The sequence below is a fragment of the Anolis sagrei genome, chromosome 1 (assembly GCF_037176765.1).
Source record: "Anolis sagrei isolate rAnoSag1 chromosome 1, rAnoSag1.mat, whole genome shotgun sequence".
Lineage (NCBI taxonomy): Eukaryota > Metazoa > Chordata > Lepidosauria > Squamata > Dactyloidae > Anolis > Anolis sagrei.
In genome coordinates this window covers 304,724,869-304,744,574 of record NC_090021.1, presented here as the reverse complement: position 1 = coordinate 304,744,574, position 19,706 = coordinate 304,724,869, and the positions used below count along the sequence as shown (strand labels likewise).

The 19,706-nt window shown below is 41.6% G+C and overlaps 1 protein-coding gene across 3 annotated transcripts in view; it reads right to left on the bottom strand.

Moving 5' to 3' along the window:
* YLPM1 (YLP motif containing 1) overlaps nucleotides 1–19,706 on the bottom strand; it is a 54,997-nt gene that overhangs the window by 33,666 nt on the left and 1,625 nt on the right. For 2 of the 3 annotated variants that reach the window (XM_060758507.2, XM_060758514.2), the window contains exons 2-4: nucleotides 7,562–7,801; nucleotides 3,982–4,185; nucleotides 1,772–3,045 (exon numbers count right to left, since the gene is read on the bottom strand). In XM_060758507.2, the coding sequence (XP_060614490.2) occupies nucleotides 1,772–3,045; nucleotides 3,982–4,185; nucleotides 7,562–7,801 (1,718 nt within the window). The remainder of the gene's footprint in view (nucleotides 1–1,771; nucleotides 3,046–3,981; nucleotides 4,186–7,561; nucleotides 7,802–19,706) is intronic. The other variant, XM_060758521.2, reaches the window with a different exon arrangement.

The window sequence follows — 19,706 nt, the reverse complement described above, 5'->3', positions numbered from 1 at the left end:
GAGATTGAGAAAGTGGGTTTCTAATATGCAAAACATCCTTTCTCTGTTTCTCCTCAGAACTTTCAATATTCATTACAACTTTAACAAGAATAGACAGTTTGTTTCACTGAGTCAGAACTGCAAACCAAGGTTTCAGTTTTGAAAGTCAGTGCCTGTTCACCCTGACATTATCCATATATGAGGATGTGGACAAGATGGTGATGATTATTTATACCTCTCTTTTTCTCTCTAGAAACAGAATCAAAGTGGCTTATCATTGCTGACTATTGCCTTTTCTGGCTGATTAAAACAGTCAGGGGAGATCTGAGTGAGTAGAGAGAGCAGCAAATGCATATTTGAAAGTTACGGCAGTCAACCTTAAGGTGGATGTTGTAAAACTTGTATTAACATGCCCTCCATGCATTACACTATTCCAATTAATGTCCAACTTGCCAGTTTTGGGAAAAGATGAGGGCAATCTCTTGATTCTTGGATGAACTGAGCCTTCTGAATTTTTTTTAACCTGACTTCATGTTGGGCCTAGGGCCCTTCCACACAGACCCTACATTTCAGGATCTGATCCCAGGTTTTCTGCTTTAAAGTGGATTATATGAATTCGCATTGTCAGATAATCTGGGATAAACAGAAAACCTGGGATCAGATCCTGGGATATAGGGCCTGTCTGGAAGGACCCTTAGAGTCTGAGACCTTTGATCATCCTGATGGACAATTAATACCAGGGCAGGGGGTATATCCCCTTTTAGTTCTTCTGAACTCTGATAAGGTATTCAATATCACTAACATGGAGATTTTTCTTCACAACCTGAAAAGGATTGGCTTGAAAAATACATTCATACAATGACTCCAGTCCTTTAGGCATGGTTTTAGAACATGACATGGTTGTTCACTGCTTTGTCCCAGAGTATGGGCTGGCCTGAATTTTAAGATTTTGGGAGGGAGGGCTTTCCCTTGGTTGTACTATCATCACAAAGAAATTGATGAGGATGTGAAGGAGCCTCTTCAGTGCCTGCTCTTAGGATATAGAGTTCTCTTCCACAGCAGGTCCAGTTAGCCCTCTTTCTGCTGCTGCATAAGTTCCAAAATGCAAATTACATATTTGGCAGCAGACCCAAGTGCAGAAACTAGAGCTTCCACTGAACTGTTGTGTGAAGTAGCAAGAAATAGGTACTCAACCACCCAATAGTCAATTTTAGGTCCTCAAGTAAAGCAGCTGTGTGAAGTGGTTTGTTGAAAGAAGTTGTTGTCAAGTGAATGCAGACATACCTTGCCCATTGCTTTCCTCTCTAAATCTCTAAATCTCCTTCAATGTAATCATTTCACAGCTATTTGGTGGTGATACAAGTGGCTAGCTTTGATACAAGATTTGGGAATTCCTTTTTAAAAATTAGTACAAACAAGTAGAGTATAACATAACCTCACGAGGAAGTTTAGAAGATAACATAGGCAACGTTTACTGAACATATATTTTAACAATTTAACAAAACAAAAAAAGAGATTAAAAATTCGTATTTTGGAATTCCTCATTGGACAACTATGATTTTGATATTTCACCCACACATTTCTTTTCAAGCATTCACTAAGGAGATCAACAGATGTGGATGGCTTTGTCTGTTTCTGAGTTGTTCTGGAAGATTTTTTCCCAAGTTGTACAGATGGAAAGCATTCCCAACCATAAGATGAAATTGGCTTTCAACAGGACAGGGACCATGGGATGACTGTGGGATAGTACATAACTGATTATTACTATGCAAAATATAAGAAAAAAACCTACCTTGAGCTCCTTGGACCTTCATTGTATGATCCTCTTGGAGAATCAGAAAACCCAGCTGTTCTCACTTGTCTGTTCTGATAAGTGATGGTGGTGGTTGCAGTAGTAGTAGTAGTAGATGCAGATGATACTATAGAATGGGATTTTACTTCAACAGAAGTTGGTTCAGATGAACCAAATGACATGGGCTGTTTACCCAGAGGAGCATAAGAACTTCCTTGGTCTGAAGAGCTAGCAGATGATGTTAGATTTGAGCGACAAGCCAAAGTGGAAGATGTATCTGTATTTTTATAAGAAAATGGACCAGGGGTAGGGAGAAGAGCTGGTCTGCCTGTTTCAGAGGCCTGGGAACTGGCAAGTGAATCAGAAGCTTTAAATGACAAAGAAGCAGGGGTAGGAAGCAGAGCTGGTCTGGTTGCCTCAGTTGATTGGGAAGGGGCTGATGAATCATTATTTTTATAGGGGAAAGAAGTATATGTAGGGGTAGGGAGCAGACCTGGTCTGCTTGACTCCATAGTCTGGGGGGTGCTAGGAGTCTCAGCTGTATTAAATGTAGTGGAGGCAGGGGTAGGAAGCAGACCTAGCCTGGCCACATCTGTCATCTGGGATGCGGGAAGTGGTTCATTGGCATTAGAAACACAAGAACTAGGAGCAGGAAAAAGAGTTGGTCTAGTTACCTCTGTGTTAAGAGTACTGGCAGGTAACTCAGCTTCTTTGTATGCATAAGACGAGGTAGGAGTAGGAAGCAGACCTGGTCTAACCATCTCTGTGGGCTGGGAAGTGGGAAGTGATTCAGTACTTTTAAATTTAGAAGAACCTGCTGTAGGTAACATGGTTGGCCTTGTTTCAATGGCCTGGGTGCTGTGAAGGCCAGGATCATTTGAAACAGGCATATCAGATGTCTGTGGGTCAGAAGAGAATCCAGTAGAGGACAGAGGGAGTGAAGTTGAGGACAAAGTAGATGATGCCATCGGCATACCACTCTGTATTGTTTGAGGATATGGTGGATATAGGAGTGGCAAAGTTCCACTGCTAGCATATTGACTGTTCATGTTTCGAAGAGACTTCACTTTTTCTTGAAGGTGAATATGAGTAGCTTTCATCTGGCCCTGCCACATCATCCACTGTTTCTCACACTCATAAAGCTGATCTTTGTGAGGATAGGTCTGAAGATGATCCTGCCATTGCTGAAATTCACGTTCCCACTCTTTGTAAAGTGGTTGGAATTGTTTATTCTGAGTCTCAAAGTGCTGCAGTTGCATCTCCACTGAGAGAGTCTGCCAGAAACAGAAATTAATAATTACATATGTGCTGGCTTCATTCAGTTGGTCTACTCCAGCTAACAACTAGATTTAGAAACTGATGTAGTCCTATGTTTTGCAAGCACAGTCTTTTCTAATATGTCAAGGTACAACATATAGATTTATGAATGAAACATTTCAAACTTTCCATAGCTTCCATTAAACTGTAAGTGTACACTGAATGTGCAACCATGCATTGGAGCCTTGAAATATGATAATCCTTTTTAAAATTATATACATCTCGATCCCCAATCATCATACATGAAGTCATACTCTTACTCTAAACATTTATTATGACAGTTTCCACTGAAATTAATGAGAATTCTTACTATACAACCTGATTCACATGATAATTTTTAGTAAGCAAATAATTTAGTTTCTTATCAAACACAGGCTATTTCCACATCAACAGTTTTACATCAAAAATTTGAATGCTACTTTGGATGAAGAGAAAAAGAAACTAATGATTAAGTAGACAATGGTCTATATCAGGAGTAAGGAATTTCAGAGCACAAGCGGGGTATTTTACCACCCACTAAAGCCACACTAGCCCTTCCCTGAGACCTCACAAGTTACCAGGTCATTTCTGAATTAAAATGAAGTTTGTTATTGTTATTTTGCTAAAATAAAGAGCAGAGAGTTACCATAATTTAGAAGAGAATTACACCCGCAAACCTATGGAGGTAAACTTTTTTCATAAAACAAAATAAGAAGAAGGAATGGCAGTTGTACCGGCTTCAAAACTGATTTTTTGGAACGGCGGCGGGGGGGGGGGGGGGGAGATATGTGATACCTGTCCACATGTATGCAAACAAATAAGACCCTCCCCAAAAGAACTATTTAAGTCGATGCTTAGCACTCAAGCAAAATAACAATTTTATTTAAAAAGGAGGAAGTCTGATTCAAACTCACAGGCAAATGTGGTGGGTGTTGCATGATCTGCTGATAGTGCTGCAGAATTTGTTGCAGCTGAGCATGCTTTTGCATGATTCTCTGATACTGAAAACCCACTCGCTGCTGTGGATGCTGCTGCCACTGTGTTGCTGCCATTTGCAACTGCTGTAATCTCAAACTTTCCTCCGGATCCACTGGTGGCTCAAGGCTCAGCTGAGGGCACTGGTAAATATCAAGCAAAATGAAGTTTGTTCAGCAATGTAAGATACATCAGGTATACAACCCTGACTGCTGAAAATACTGCTGTGTGTTTTATATACATATACAATGGATGGTTCAGATGCAATATAATGAAACAGCAAGCTCCTCATATGAAATGTCTCAAAGTACAAAGCAGAATGAATCACCTTTAAGGAGAACTTCCAACAAAGCAATCGCTACTTTCCAAAATGAGTACTCTTTTCGTATTTGTTGAATGGTCACCTTTTGCTGACAGATATGCTTCATTAGTGGAACCAAGAGAAGGCAATTTTTCTCCCTTGTAATCCTTACCGTCACATGCCCTAAAAACTTGTTATGTAGAACAAATTTCTGAGTAGTATAGAGGGCTATGGAATGGGTGGCAAGAAAGGAGACTTGACTATAAACAAGAAGTGGACTTCAGGAATGTATGAATGGGAGAAATTCTTACACTGTTTCATGAACGATTGTGCAAGAGTTGATTGAAAATTGTTAAACGATTTAGAGGAACATGACTAAGCAGAAACAGAAAGGGACCTCTGGATGTCAGTTCTCTGTACGCTTAATGTTGTAATGAGACAGAAATCTTGATTTTCCATTTTACACATAGGACACCATTTTACTACACTGCTGTATATAATGGGACTTGAGCATCCAGAGATTTGGTATTCATGGGCTTAAGTTTGGTGGTTCTGGAACCAAACTCCAGCAGATACTAGTGAATTAACACCTGAAGCTACAATTCAGCCCTGAGACTAGAGAGCCCTGTCTCTTCATCAAAGTGTTTTTATGTGCATCACAAGAAAGGCCTTTCCTCCCCATTTTGACCACTAATTAGCTTGGTACTCTAAATGTCATTTCCCATGTCTGGTTCAGCCTTAATTCTTTCATCTTAATAAATTCTCTTGCTTAATACAGTGAAAACAAGCACTGGAGGATCTACTTTCTTTTCCTTTTCACAATGGGTTCTGGTGCTTCTTTTAATCTAAATCAAATGTTGAATTCCAATTAGAGCAGATGACTTAATCAACTAAAAGTAGACACACTGATCTACATCTCTATCCCCCTAACAATGTCAGCCTCTTGATCTCTTTCCCACCTTGTGACCGTGAAGTCTCAACCAGATTTTAAATCAATTTCCCAAGAAACCACCAGATTTTTTCCTACTTTTGCAACCATTGGGACTATAACAAATATATGTGTAATTTCTCTCCTGCTTCTTTGTCTTATTTGCAGTTCTTGAGGAGACATCCATATTCAAGCCATTATGTTGAAGAATGAAAACATTAAAAATCATGCTAGCATTAATGGGAAAAATAATATAGGTGGTTAAAAACACTTAACAAATTATCAGAGGATTTTTTTTTCATGTCAGAAGCGACTTCAGAAACTGCAAGTCGCTTCTGGTGTGAAAGAATTGGCCGTCTACAAGGATGTTGCTCAAAAGACTCCCAGATGTTTTATCATCCTGTGGGAGGCTTCCCTCATGAGAAGCTGGAGCTGACAGATGGGAGCTGGCCCCGCTCCCCAGATTCGAACTGCCGGCCTTTCAGTCAGCAGTCCTGCCAGCACTGATTAGAAAATGAGATTATAGGCTGTATAGCACAGAGCACATTTATGAAGTTAGAAATTTGCTAGTGAACTTCAGTCCCATATAAATTGGAGGAATGCATTATGAATATTACTATCAAACACAAAAAGAATAAATGATCCCAAGGAATAATAATGATCACTTCAGCAAAAAGGGATATGTACTTCATACCATATCATATATTTATGTACTTCATACCATATCATAACTTATTTATTTATTTATTTATTTACAACCACACTTTTATCCCGCCCTTTTTGGTCCGAAGGCAACTCAGGGCGGTGTACAGACTGGCAACAATTAGATGCTGAGCAAACATAAATACATCATTCAAAACAGGTTAAATCACATAATAAAATTCATATAAAAACAATTTAAAGCTATAAAAATCAATGACTTCACTACCATAAGAAATTAAATTAATTATAATTCTAAAAACTTTTAAAGAAAGAATTAGGTACCATAAATTAATCAGTAATGCACTTGAGCATTCACAATAACTTGGACAGACTCTCACTTTTTCAATCTTAGGGAACCCCTGCATAAAAAAAATATTATATGTACAACTCCATTTTTAAACCCCATCTTCACCCCACAAATCATATCTCACAGAACGCCTTGCAAAGGCTCACAAAACCCTTGGGCTCAGGGAATCCTGTTTGAGCAACCACAACAAAAAGGGTATGAATTACGTATGTGTTTTGAATTAAGAGCCATCGCTCAGCCCAGGGTTCATTTCGACATACGAGAATTTTGAGTTCTCAGTCACAGAATGAATCAAGCTCTTAACTCAAGGTATCATTGTAGTACTATTTTAGGTACTTGACAAATCTGGGTGGTCACTACTAAAAACAAAATGTTAGACATATTCCACTGAACATATTCAGATGAACCAAAGCAAATCTTATAGTCTTGGCATTTGATTTCATTATGGAATCATTTCTCCTTTATACCACTATATAATCACACACAGTAATGTGATTTACTCCTAATCCCAAAATCTATTTAAAAGCACACAAAAATGATAATTTGTAATACAGTGTTATCTTTGTTCTGTGACAGTCTTGGATAGTGTAATTACTACTAAAGGCAAGCTTTGTAGAGTGATACCAAAACTTATTTTACAGATAGGCAAAGCTAATGAACACCGGGTTTTCACACACTGGCATGACGTCATATACCTAGACAGCTACAAATCTTGAGCCTGAAGCCTAAATGCCATGTCTATCTATTGAATAAATATGGTTTCTGCTAATTCATTTGAATTTATCTTCTTCCATAATAATAATAATAATAATAATAATAATAATCTTTATTTATACCCCGCCACCATCTCCCCAATGGGGACTCGGAGCAGCTTACATGAAGTCAAGCCCGAACAACAAAATACGACCAAAAATGCAAACCGAAAACGCAAACAAAGTGAAAACGCAAACAAAGCAAAACACAACACCACAATTACATAAAACATGTGAATAAACATGAAAGCCTCAATGCAGGATGCAGACACAGAATATAAATCAAAAGAAGACCTCCATGAGAAGGCCAGGAAACCAAAACTGATGCATCAAGCATGCATTAATGCACTGTACACTTCAACTGACTGAGAAAGGACTGTTATTGACTCCTCTTGTATTGTAAAGCAACAATGCTAGAAGCAAACAATGTTCAGCCAGATCCACTGAGAGCAGATACTTCAAAGTAAGGAAAAGAAGAAATAAATCCCTATTAATAGGCACAACAGTGACAGCTCTGTGCACAGCATACCTTTGCCTCAACAGATGACAAAGGGGGATCACCACCTTTGAGATGTGGTAATTTAGCTTCAAAATGCAAAGCAGACTCAGAAAGTTCATCAGAAATAGGAACTCCCTTTTCTTCTTGTCTCTGCTCAGGGGCATCTTTTACAGCTCCCAAAACTGATGGCAGCTGCTGTCCCAATGCATGTGTTTTTGCCCTCTGCTGCAGAGTAAGCAGATGTTGTTGATACCAATACTGCTTCTGTTCCTACAACAGAAAAGATGAGAAGGATAATAATATCTAGTTTTAAAAGAAAAGATCATATCCAAGAATTTAATGTGAACAAGCAATGTTAGTCATTGAAAAAATAGAGAACAAATCCCATTTTAAAAAGCATTAAAATATCTCAAACAAACCCAGATGCAACATCTTTCTACTGCAGTAAATATTAGAAGAGCCAATGAAAATATAGGTCGCAAGTCTAATCAAGATTTCATTCTAAAACAAGATTTTAATTAGTGATCTTTTCACTATTCTTGCTTTCTCACTCTTCATGCTTGTTTTTAGTTTGTTTCAACTGTCTGCACTTTTAATATATAATTATAAACTAATCACAGAACAGTATTGTTGGAAAGACAATATAAAGCTTTCTTCTTTGTGCTTCACTGTTTAATGTTCTTGTTATATGTGTATTTTACTGGATATGAGTTTGATTGATGTGTTAATGTTTTAATTAATGTTTTATTTTTATTTTGTTAGCCTCCTTGAGTGCAAATCTTAGTGAAAAGGCAGGACATAAATATAATTAGATTACACTTTCCAGGTAAGTCATTAAGTATATATATATTTTGCTTTGAAAAGTCTTGAGGCAATATTATGAACATAGAGGCAATATTATGGATGCAGAGAAGTGTTCAAAGTGAATCCACCACCTCTTCTTTGAGTGCCCAACTGAAATGTATACATGCTGTTATGTGGCTAAAATCTAGCTGTCAGATGACTTGCCAGATAGTCTGAGCCAGAGCTCAAAAAAGTCACTTTTTGGGCTATTGCTCACAGAACAATCCATCATTCACTTATGCATTTCCTTAGTGCTCCTTCATGAATTTCATGAAGCTGGCTTTAGGAAGTAGTGAGATCAGGTTTCAAGTAGTTTTCCTCTCCCTCTTTGATCCATTTCCATGCCTATTTGTAATAGTTCTTATTGTTGGTTTATTTTTGTGACACATTTTTATTAAAATAAATGTCTGATGTTTAGTAGAAGAATGATCTGCTAACATGTCAAGTAGTATTATAGCAAAATCTAAGATCAACAGTAATAATTTTTCACAGCCACAGGTCCAGAGGATACAGCATTCCCTGTTCTGTGTATGTGAGATTACTCTGGCCAAATAAGGTAGCAACAGAACATTGTTCTCTGAGAATATGACTACCAAATCATTATCAATGCAATTGTGCCCAACTCTACACAGAATTAATTTCTAGTGAGTTCAATGAAATTTAGTTCCAGCTAAGTCTGTAAATGCAGCTATAGCTTTTGATTTGTAACTCATATTCCTGATAGACTAACAACAGACAGCTGCAACATCTATTCAGCAATACAACTAATATCAACTGCAGCCACTGATACACAGAATCCCCTCAACAGAGCAGAGTAAGCTTGTTTCCATTGCTGAAAGAAATGTGTGCCAAAAAAGGCATTAGAACGAACTCCAAGGAATATGATCAAAGAATGTGAAGATTCACAATATAGGATTTATAAAATGTATGCAATCATTTGGCTCTAACTACCACTTACTCAAGTTATATCTACACGTTACACAACCATGTAGGTTTCCTGTATACACTACATGCCTACTGGGGTATGTATGCCCCCTCGATGGACTGTCACCTTGTCGTGGTGAGGGGGCTTGCGTGTTCCGATGAACCTGTAGGCACAACAACTGGAGTCGTGCACTCCCAGGAGTGGCTGCGGGGGAGGTTCCAGACCAAGCACAGTCTGAAGACCCAAAGACCTCAACGGCGGAGCAGGCGGAGGATAACATGGTACATGTTACAACGGCTGCGAAGGCGGAAGAAGGCTGCAACAGACTGAGAAGCCACGGTCATTGTGTTAAACTACATCACCAGTGGAACCTCACTCTGTGAAGTCTGTGTGTTGATCAGTTGTGCACTGACCTCCACACATTAAAAAAACCCACGCACAGGCGTCTTCCAAGAAAAAACAAACAAACCAACCAAAGCCCCATGGCGATCAGCGAGTGGCGACGGGGGCAGGACTGTGAAATCTGGAAGCCCCTAGTCACAGACTGGCACATGGGCGGTGGGTACGGACTCAGTCGCTCTACCTCAAGGTCCGAGGCAGTTGAGTAGTTCGGCAGCTGTATCCGCGACTGAGCAGCCCTATTGAGGACCCACTCTGCTCACCCCACATGGGGAGGGGGCTAGAAAAGGTGCCCTAAACATAGTCTGCCTCACTTATCCCTGACTGGACTGCCGCGTCCAGTGGGGTCACCACCCAGCGGCCAAAAAAGAAAAATGAACTTCGGTACGTGGAACGTACGGACTCTGATGGACAACAGCGGCAGTGAACGCCCCGAACGCAGAACTGCCATCATTGCAAGGGAGCTGGGACGCTTCAACATCGACATAGCAGCCCTTCAGGAGACCCGGAGAGCAGGAGAGGGACAGCTGAAGGAAGAAAAAGGAGGCTACACCTTCTTCTGGAAGGGACTGCCCGAAAAAGACCAAAGAATGCACGGAGTTGGCTTTGCCATCAGGAATGATCTGGTGAAACATCTGTCCGAAGCACCCACTGGCATCAACGAACGACTCTCAACCCTCCGAATCGATCTTGCCAAAAACCAACGGGCAACCATCATAAGTGCCTATGCACCAACACTAGATGCTGACGAAGACATCAAGGAGAAATTCTACTGTCAGCTGGACACCGTCCTATCGGGGATACCTAAGGAGGACAAAATCATCCTCCTGGGGGACTTCAATGCAAGAGTCGGGCGAGACTTCGACCTGTGGCCAGGAACCATCGGAAAAGACGGGGTTGGAAACAGCAACTCAAATGGCATCCTGCTTCTCACCAAATGTGCGGAGCACAACCTTGTCATCACCAACACACTCTTCCGCCAGAAAAACAAGTTCAAGACATCATGGAAGCACCCCCGGTCAAAGCATTGGCACCTCTTAGACTATGTAATCACACGTGCCAGAGACCGCCATGACGTGCTCCTCACAAGAGCCATGACAGGTGCTGACGACTGCTGGACTGACCACAGGCTAATTCGATCCTCGATGGCCATCAAGATCGCTCCCAAGCGCAGACTCCAAGGAAGGAAGACAAGGTGCAAAATGAACACCCAGGCCCTTCAGGAGCCCTCCAGACGAGCCCATCTCCAAACAGCACTCAAGGACCATCTACCTACAGTACACCCCGAAAATGTCGAGGAACATTGGAACAAACTGAAGACCTCCATCATCCAAGCCTGCGAAGAAACTATTGGATACCAAGCCAAGAAACATCAAGACTGGTTTGACGTAAATGACATCGAGATCCAACAGCTAATCGACAAGAAAAGGAAAGCCTTCCAAACATGGCAGAGAGACATCAACTGTGCTGCTAAGAAAAAGATCTATGCCAGTGCAAAAGCTGAGGTCCAAAGAAGGACAAGAGAACTCAAGAACATCTGGTGGACAAAGAAGGCCGAAGAAATCCAACACCTGGCAGATACCCATAATGCTCAGGGATTTTTCAAAGCCACAAAGGTCATCTACGGACCAAGAAACCATGGCATACAGCCTCTACGCTCATCAGATGGAACCAAACTCCTAAAGGACCAAAACTCAATTGCACTACGTTGGAAAGAACACTACCAAAGCCTCCTGAACCGCAGCTCCAATGTGGCCGAAGAGGTCCTCTCACAAATCCCGCAGCAACAAACCAGGGACGAGCTTGCAGCACTGCCTAGTTTGGAAGAAGTCAGCAATGCCATCAGCCAACAGAAGAATAACAAAGCCAGTGGACCAGATGGGATCCCTGCTGAAATCTTTAAAGAGGGAGGACCTGAGCTGACACACCAACTCCACCAGTTCATAGAAAAAGTGTGGGTGACCGAGAAAATCCCAGCAGATTTCAAGGACGCCACCATCATCACCCTCTTCAAAAAAGGGGAAAGAACAGACTGCGGAAACTATCGAGGTATCTCCCTTCTAACCTCCGCTGGGAAAATCCTCGCAAGAATCCTTGCAAACCGCCTTCTGCCCCTCTCAGAAGACACCCTCCCAGAATCCCAGAATGGCTTCCGCCCCTCCAGAGGAACCGTGGACATGATCTTCACTGCACAACAGCTCCAAGAAAAATGCAGAGAACAAAACCAACCTCTGTACATGGCATTCATCGACCTTGCAAAGGCATTCGACACAGTGAATCGCAGCGCTCTCTGGACCATCCTCCACAAAATTGGGTGCCCAAACAAATTTGTGAACATCCTGCGGCTCCTCCACGATGACATGATGGCAACAGTCTTGGACAGCAGTGGCTCCCAAAGTGACCCATTTAAGGTGGAATCAGGTGTCAAACAGGGATGTGTTATTGCCCCAACTCTATTCTCCATCTTCATCGCTATGATACTTCACCTTGTTGATGGGAAGCTTCCCACCGGAGTGGAAATCATCTATCGGACAGATGGCAAGCTATTCAACCTCAGCAGACTGAAAGCCAAAACCAAGGTCACAACAACAGCTGTTATAGAACTCCAGTATGCTGATGACAATGTCGTCTGTGCGCATTCAGAAGAAGATCTACAAGCCACTCTAAACACCTTCGCAGAAGCATATGAGAAGCTCGGCCTGTCACTGAACATTGAGAAAACCAAGGTGCTGTTCCAGCAGTCGCCAGCCAATCCCTCTCCAATGCCAATAATACAGCTTAATGGTGTCACATTAGAAAATATGGACCATTTCCGCTACCTTGGCAGCCACCTCTCCACCAAAGTCAACATCGACGCCGAAATACAACACCGCCTGAGCTCTGCAAGTGCAGCATTTTCCAGAATGAAGCAGAGAGTGTTTGAGGACCGGGACATCCGTAGGGATACCAAGGTGCTTGTCTATAAAGCTATTGTCCTCCCAACCCTGCTATACGCCTGTGAGACATGGACTGTCTACAGACGTCACATGCAGCTCCTGGAACGTTTCCATCAGCGCTGCCTCCGGAAAATCCTGCAAATCTCCTGGGAAGACAAGCGGACAAAAGTCAGTGTCCTGGAAGAAGCAAAGACCACCAGCATTGAAGCGATGGTCCTCCAACATCAACTCCGCTGGGCCGGCCACGTTGTCCGGATGCCCGACCACCGTCTCCCAAAGCAGTTGCTCTACTCCGAACTTAAGAACGGAAAACGGAACGTTGGTGGACAGGAAAAGAGATTTAAAGATGGGCTCAAAGCCAACCTTAAAAACTCTGGCATAGACACTGAGAACTGGGAAGCCCTGGCCCTTGAGCGCTCCAGCTGGAGGACAGCTGTGACCAGCAGTGCTGCAGAATTTGAGGAGGCACGAGTGGAGGGAGAAAGAGAGAAACGTGCCAGGAGGAAGGCGCGTCAAGCCAACCCCAACCGGGACCGCCTTCCACCTGGAAACCAGTGCCCTCACTGCGGAAGAAGATGCAGAGCAAGAATAGGACTCCACAGCCACATACGGACCCACAAGGAAATCCATAATGGAAGACCATCTTACTCGTCCAACGAGGGATCGCCTAAGTAACTGGGGTATGAATATTAGTGAGGAAGGATGAACAAGTTAAATTAAGAGTTTAACACTTATTCAACTTGCAGATTATCCTCTGCCTATACTCATACACCAAAGGCCAGGCTTCCGTCAACCTCTGAGCCTTACTGGAGGACACACAATTTACAAGGATGTGGGATTTTTGAAAGGAGGAAGTCTCTCATGTCTCATCATACATATTTCCTAAGGCTCATTTAAGAGAAATTTTGGAGACATGAAGGAAATTGGTACTTCCTTTGCCTGTAGTTTCTTTCCAGCATTGCATGGAATACTATTTCCTGTAAAATACCATGAAATCAGAGAATAAATATGGATATGGAGTTAGCCCTCCATATCCATGGGTAATTGGTACCAGAACCCCTCAATAGACATCAACCAATATGGATGCTGAGGTCTCTTATACAAAGGGACTTTATTAAAAGCTCCCATCAGATCTCACTATCCCGAAGGCAACTACTGTACATGAGCACCATTATCACTTCCGTTCTCCACCTTCATCTCACACTGACAATCAGTTCCCTCTCTTCCTCCTTCTTACTCTCTCCTATGCAGTAGTGAGCCCCAGCCTCAGAAAGCCCAGGTATCACTATCTGAACTACTTATGTTAGCAAGTTTAGATTTTGGAGTATTTTGGAGTGTCCGTGTAATTCATATAACTATTTTTTAACACAAGTTAGAAAAATTAAGGGTGCATTTAATTTTTATTAGAAACCAAGTATAGGCAGTCCCTGAGTTACAAACACCTGACTTACAAACAACTGATAGTTAAGAACAGGGGTGAGGTTGGAAAATTCACTTCTGAAAGAGTTATCATGGGAAAAAGGGTGTCACTACTGAAACTTTCTCACCAATCCATTTTTCAAAATCCAATTATCACATGGACACAAAGTGAGGTGAAATCTTCTGAACAGGGGCACAGACAGCAAAACAAACTTCACAGGGGTGTTCACCCATCCCTATACTATCCAAAGCTAAAAAATGTATATTTTGGCTGGAGTTATACTTAAAACATGTACCTGTTTCAACTCGCATACAAATTCAACTTAAGAACAAACCTACAGAACCTATGTTGTTTGTAACTTGGGAGTTGCCTTTATATGACAGGTAAGGAAAAGGGAATGGCAGGCAAGGAAGGAGGGGCAATGATGCTGTTTTTCTCTCCCACAGAGGCCACAACAGTGAAGGAAGGTCTTTTCCCCAGCCCTTGGTCCAAGATATGATGGAGCTTGGCCTGGTTGCACTTATCTCCCTCAGAGACCATGATAGTGGTGGTTGGAACATGAAGGGAGAGACTTTTACCAGGGTCAAGGAACAAAAGAGATGGATCATTACCAGGCTTTTTAAAAAACTGCCTTGGGTTTCTGAGAGTTCCAGAAACCCAAGAGAGGCAAAAGTTCCCCATTCTGATAGCGCAGTGAAACCTGCTGAACAAGGGAACAGAGTCCTTTATGACTTCTGAACCTTAACAAGACTTCTGAACTTCAACAAGAAGCATGCAGTTATGCGGGACTTCTCATTATCATTGATCATTATAGCCTTATTATTTATTGATATAGTACTACTGTTAAAAAGCACTCTTGATGGTGCTTTGCAGGTGAAAGACCAACCAAACGCCTTTAGTTCCCTGTCTTTAGGCTTACAATGTAATTAAGACATGACACAACAGGAAAAAGGGATGGCATCATGGGAGGGGATTGGGTCAAGCAGATATTTTCTCATTTGTCCCTTTATGATCAGTGCAGTAGCAACTGGAATGGAGGCGAGGACTGTTTATGTGTTTAATGGTTGAGGCATAATGTTGTGCTTATCTCTTCTTCTCTTCCAGACCCTCTCACTGGGAAAAGACCTACGGCACTGTTCTATAAGGAATCCAGGACTTCCTCAAGGAGTACATACACTCAGAGGGTGATACTGGGGAATGTCTATTCATCCAGGTTTGTGGCATCCCTCTGTGTTCAGCTTTGTCCCCATGCTGTTTAACCTTTACCTGAAACTATGGAGAGAGGTTGTCCAGAGATCTGGGGTTTGATGTTGCCAGAATGGTGGTGATATTCAACCTTGTTTCTCATTTCCATGTAACACTATGAAAACTGCTCTACTACTATAACAGTATCTGTTGCCAGTAATGGGAGTGGATGAGGGCAAATAAACAGAGACTTGATCCAGAAATTGTAGAAGTGCTCCAGGTTAGTCAGAAGGCAGATCAGGAAAGAGGGATTTAGACTATGCTGAATCCTGGATTCAGACTGTGCTGAATCCTGAAACTTTATGGCTGTTGCTCTCAGCTCTGAACCGGAATGCCCAGGTTCAGAGTTGAGCATGTTTGTAACATCAGAACTAGTGGTCAGGAGCATGTCTGCAACATCAGAACTAGTGTTTCAGCTATGCCTCTTTCTAGTGAAATCAGATCTAGTTGTGATTAACACATGCACTGATTACATCCCATTTGGATTATAAAATATATATTACATGTTGTTTTTTAGGAGTACATAAATCCCTTGTTGAAACAGCTTAAACGGCTACAGATTTGTTTCTTGAAACAATTCAAATTACTGGTTATGACTTCTAAAGCCATATATGTCTTAGGCCCAGACTATATAAAAACTCACATATCCATATGTAAACTGGAGCACCCTCCCTCAGCCCCATTCCCCTCTTGGTTCCAAGGAATGCTTAGTTGGTCGTTTTCTTGACCTCCCTTCACTACCAGGCAAATACTTATTTAAACGTGACTTTAAATTTTTGGACAAAACAGACAGTGAATGTCCTGAACACAGCACTGCTATTATTGCAAGGGAGCTGAAATGCTTTAACATCAACATAGCAGCACTTCAAGAGACCCAGAGAAACCGCGGGGGGGGGGGGGGGGGGAGAGAGAGTTGGAGGAAGAAAAAGAAGACTACACCTTCTTTTGGAAGGGACTACCTGAAGAAGAATACACACCGTAGGCTTTCATATCAGAAATAACCTGTTGAAGCATCTGTCCTAAGCACTCATCGGCTGAAGAAATCAAGGAAACAATGTTTATTGTCCGCTGGATACCATCCTGTCGGAGATACCTAAGGAAGACAAAATCATCCTCCTGGGCGATTTTAATGCAAGAATTGTATGGAACTTCTAACTATGGCCAGGGACTACAGGAAAATATGGGGTTGGAAACGGCAAACCAAATGGCATCCTGCTTCTCACCAAATGTTTGGAACACAAACTTGTCATCACCAAGATGCTTTTCCACCAGAAAAACAAGTTTAAGACATCATGGAAGCACCCCGGTCAAAGAATTGGCACCTCTTAGACCAGGGGTCCTCAAACATTTAAACCGAGGGCCAGGTCAGAATCCCTCAAATTGTTGGAGGGCCGGACTATAATTTGAAAAAAGAGTGAATGAATTCCCATGCACACTGTACGTATCTTATTTGTAGTGAGAGAAAAAACACTTAAAAACAATACAATAATTAAAATGAAGAACATTTTTAACAAATGTCTTATTAGCATTTCAACGGGAAGTGTGGGCCTGCTTTTGGCTGATGAGATTGGATTGTTCTTGTTGTGTGCTTTCAAGTCGTTTCAGACTTAGGTTGACCCTAAGCGAGTGACGGGTAAATGACCTTGGAGGGCCGTATCCAGCCCCTGGGTCTTAGTTTGAGGACCCCTGTCTTAGACTATGTCATTATACGTGCCAGATACTGCTGTGATGTGCTTCTCACAACAGCCATGACAGCCGCTGATGACTGCTGGACAGACATTCAATCCATGATGGCCATCAAGATCGCCCCAAATGCAGATTCCAAGGAAGAAAGATGAGGGTGTAAAATGAACACCCAAGCCCTTTAAGAGCCCTCCAAACAAGCCCTTCTTCAAACAACACTCAAGGATCATCTTCCCATAGAACACCCTGAAAATGTTGAGAAACACTGGAATAAACTGAAGACCTCTATCATCACAACCTGTGAAGAAACTACTGAATACCAAACTAAGAAAAACCAACCAAGATACAGCAGTGTATTGATAAAAAAGGAAAGCCTTCCAAATATGACAGAAAGACACCAACTGTGCTGCTACACCAATGCAAAAGCTGAGGTCCAAAGAAGGACCAGAGAAGTTAAAAACATCTGGTGGGCAAAAAAGGCTCAAGAAATCCAACACTTTGCAGATGTCCATGATGCACGGGGATTCTTTAATGTTCCCTCTATGTTCATCTGATGGAACCAAATTTCTGAAGGAAAAAAATTCCATTGCACTACATTGGAAAGAACACTACCATAACCTCCTTAACCGCAACTCCAACTAGGTTCTATTGCAAATCTCGCAATAATAAACAAGGAATGAGCTTGCAGCACTGCCTAGTTTGAGGAAATTAGCAAAGCCGACTAAAAATAACAAAGCCAGTGGACATGATGGGATCCCTGCTGAAATCTTTAAAGAGGGTGGGCACAACTGCACCAGCTCATTGAAAAAGTATGAGTGACTGAGAAAATTCCAGCAGACCTCAAGGATGCTACTATCATCACCCTTTTCAAAAAGGGGGAAAGACTAGACTGTAGAAACTATTGAGGTATCTTCCTTCTAAACTCTGCTGGGAAAATCCTCGCAAGAATCCTTGCAAATCGCCTTATACCTATCTCAGAAGACATTCTCCCAGAATCCGAGAACAGCTTCCACCCCTCCAGAGGAACAGTGGATATGATGTTCACTGCTCAACAGCTCCAAGAAAAATGCAGGGAACAAAATCAACCTCTGCACATGGCATTCATCGACACAGTGAATCGCTGTGCTCTCTTTACCATCACGCAAAAAAATCAGATGCCCTACAGCTCCTCCTTGATGACATGATGGCAAGAGTCTTGGACAGCAATGGCTCCCAAAGTGACCCATTTAAGGTGGAATCAGGTGTCAAACCGGGATGTGTTATTGGCTCAAGATTATTCTTCATCTTCATTGCTATGACACTGCACCTTGTTGATGGGAAGCTACCCACCAGTGTGTAAATCGTCTATCGGACAGATGGCAAGCTATTTAACCTCAGCAGCCTGAAAGTCAAAATCAAGGTTGCAACAACATGTTATAGAACTCCAATGTGCTGATGACAACGTAGTCTGTGCTCATTCAGAAGGAGATCTACAAGCCACTCTAAACACCTTTCGCAGAAGCATATGAAAAGCTTGGCCTCTCATTGAACATCGAGAAAACCAAAGTGTTCTTTCAGCAGGCACAAGCCAATTCCTCTGTGATGCCAGAAATACAGATTAATGGTATAACATTATAAATGTAGACAATTTCTGCTACCTTGGCAGCCACCTCTTCACAAAAGTCAACATAATTATTGAAATACAACACAATCTGAGCTCTGCGAGTGCAGCATTTTTTTCAGTTAACCGGCATCAATGGGGACTGGTAGGTATCAGATAAATGTAGTTTCTGATTGCAATACAATGCCCCATATTATATTATACCACAGACATTGTAATACTGCAATTAAAAGCAAATTATGAAAAACTTAACGTAACACAGTTAAAACACATAAACATTGTAAAAACATCACAAATACACATATTAAAACTTATATTTATAAAATACATATTAAAATGCACAAAACAGAGATTAAACGAAGGACACGTGTTTAAAATTCAAGAGTCTCAACCAACTCAATATAGTTTGTGGCATGCACAAAAATGAAACTTCTGGAATATAACAACTCCTTTCAAACTAAATATGCTTTTATGTTTCAATGTGGCATTAAATTATTGCCAAACTGGAAGCCACTCTGAGTCCCCTCCGGGGTGAGATAGAGCAAGGCAAAAATGCAGTAAATAAATAAATAATACTTTCAAACCAGGAACAAATGAATCAGAAGAATTATTCTCTATTTCAGAGCTTTCTAAACATTTCATGTTGGTGACACACTTTTTAGAGAGGCATCATTTTGCAACACAATGATTCAGTTTTACTAGCAAACTGGAGGTTAAACCAGCCCTTTATGAGATACGGACACATACAGAAATCATAGAATCATAGAATCATGGTCAGAACAAGCAAAAACAATGAGCCGTCCATTCTAAAAAATATGCGTATACACACGCAGGAAGAATAACACAGCATAACCAATCAATCAGGGTGAAGGGGTGTTGTGTGGTTTCCGGGCTGTATGGCCAGCGACAGATGCAGGCAAAACATCAGAAGAAAATGCCGCTAGAACAGGCATGGGAAAATTTGGCCCTCCAGGTGTTTTGGACTTCAACTCCCATAATTCCTAACAGCCTACTGGATGTCAGGAATTGTGGTAGCTGAAGTCCAAAGCATATGGAGGGCCAAAGTTTTCCTGTTAGGAATTGTGGGAGTTGAAGTCCAAAGCGTTTGGAGGGCAAAAGTTTGC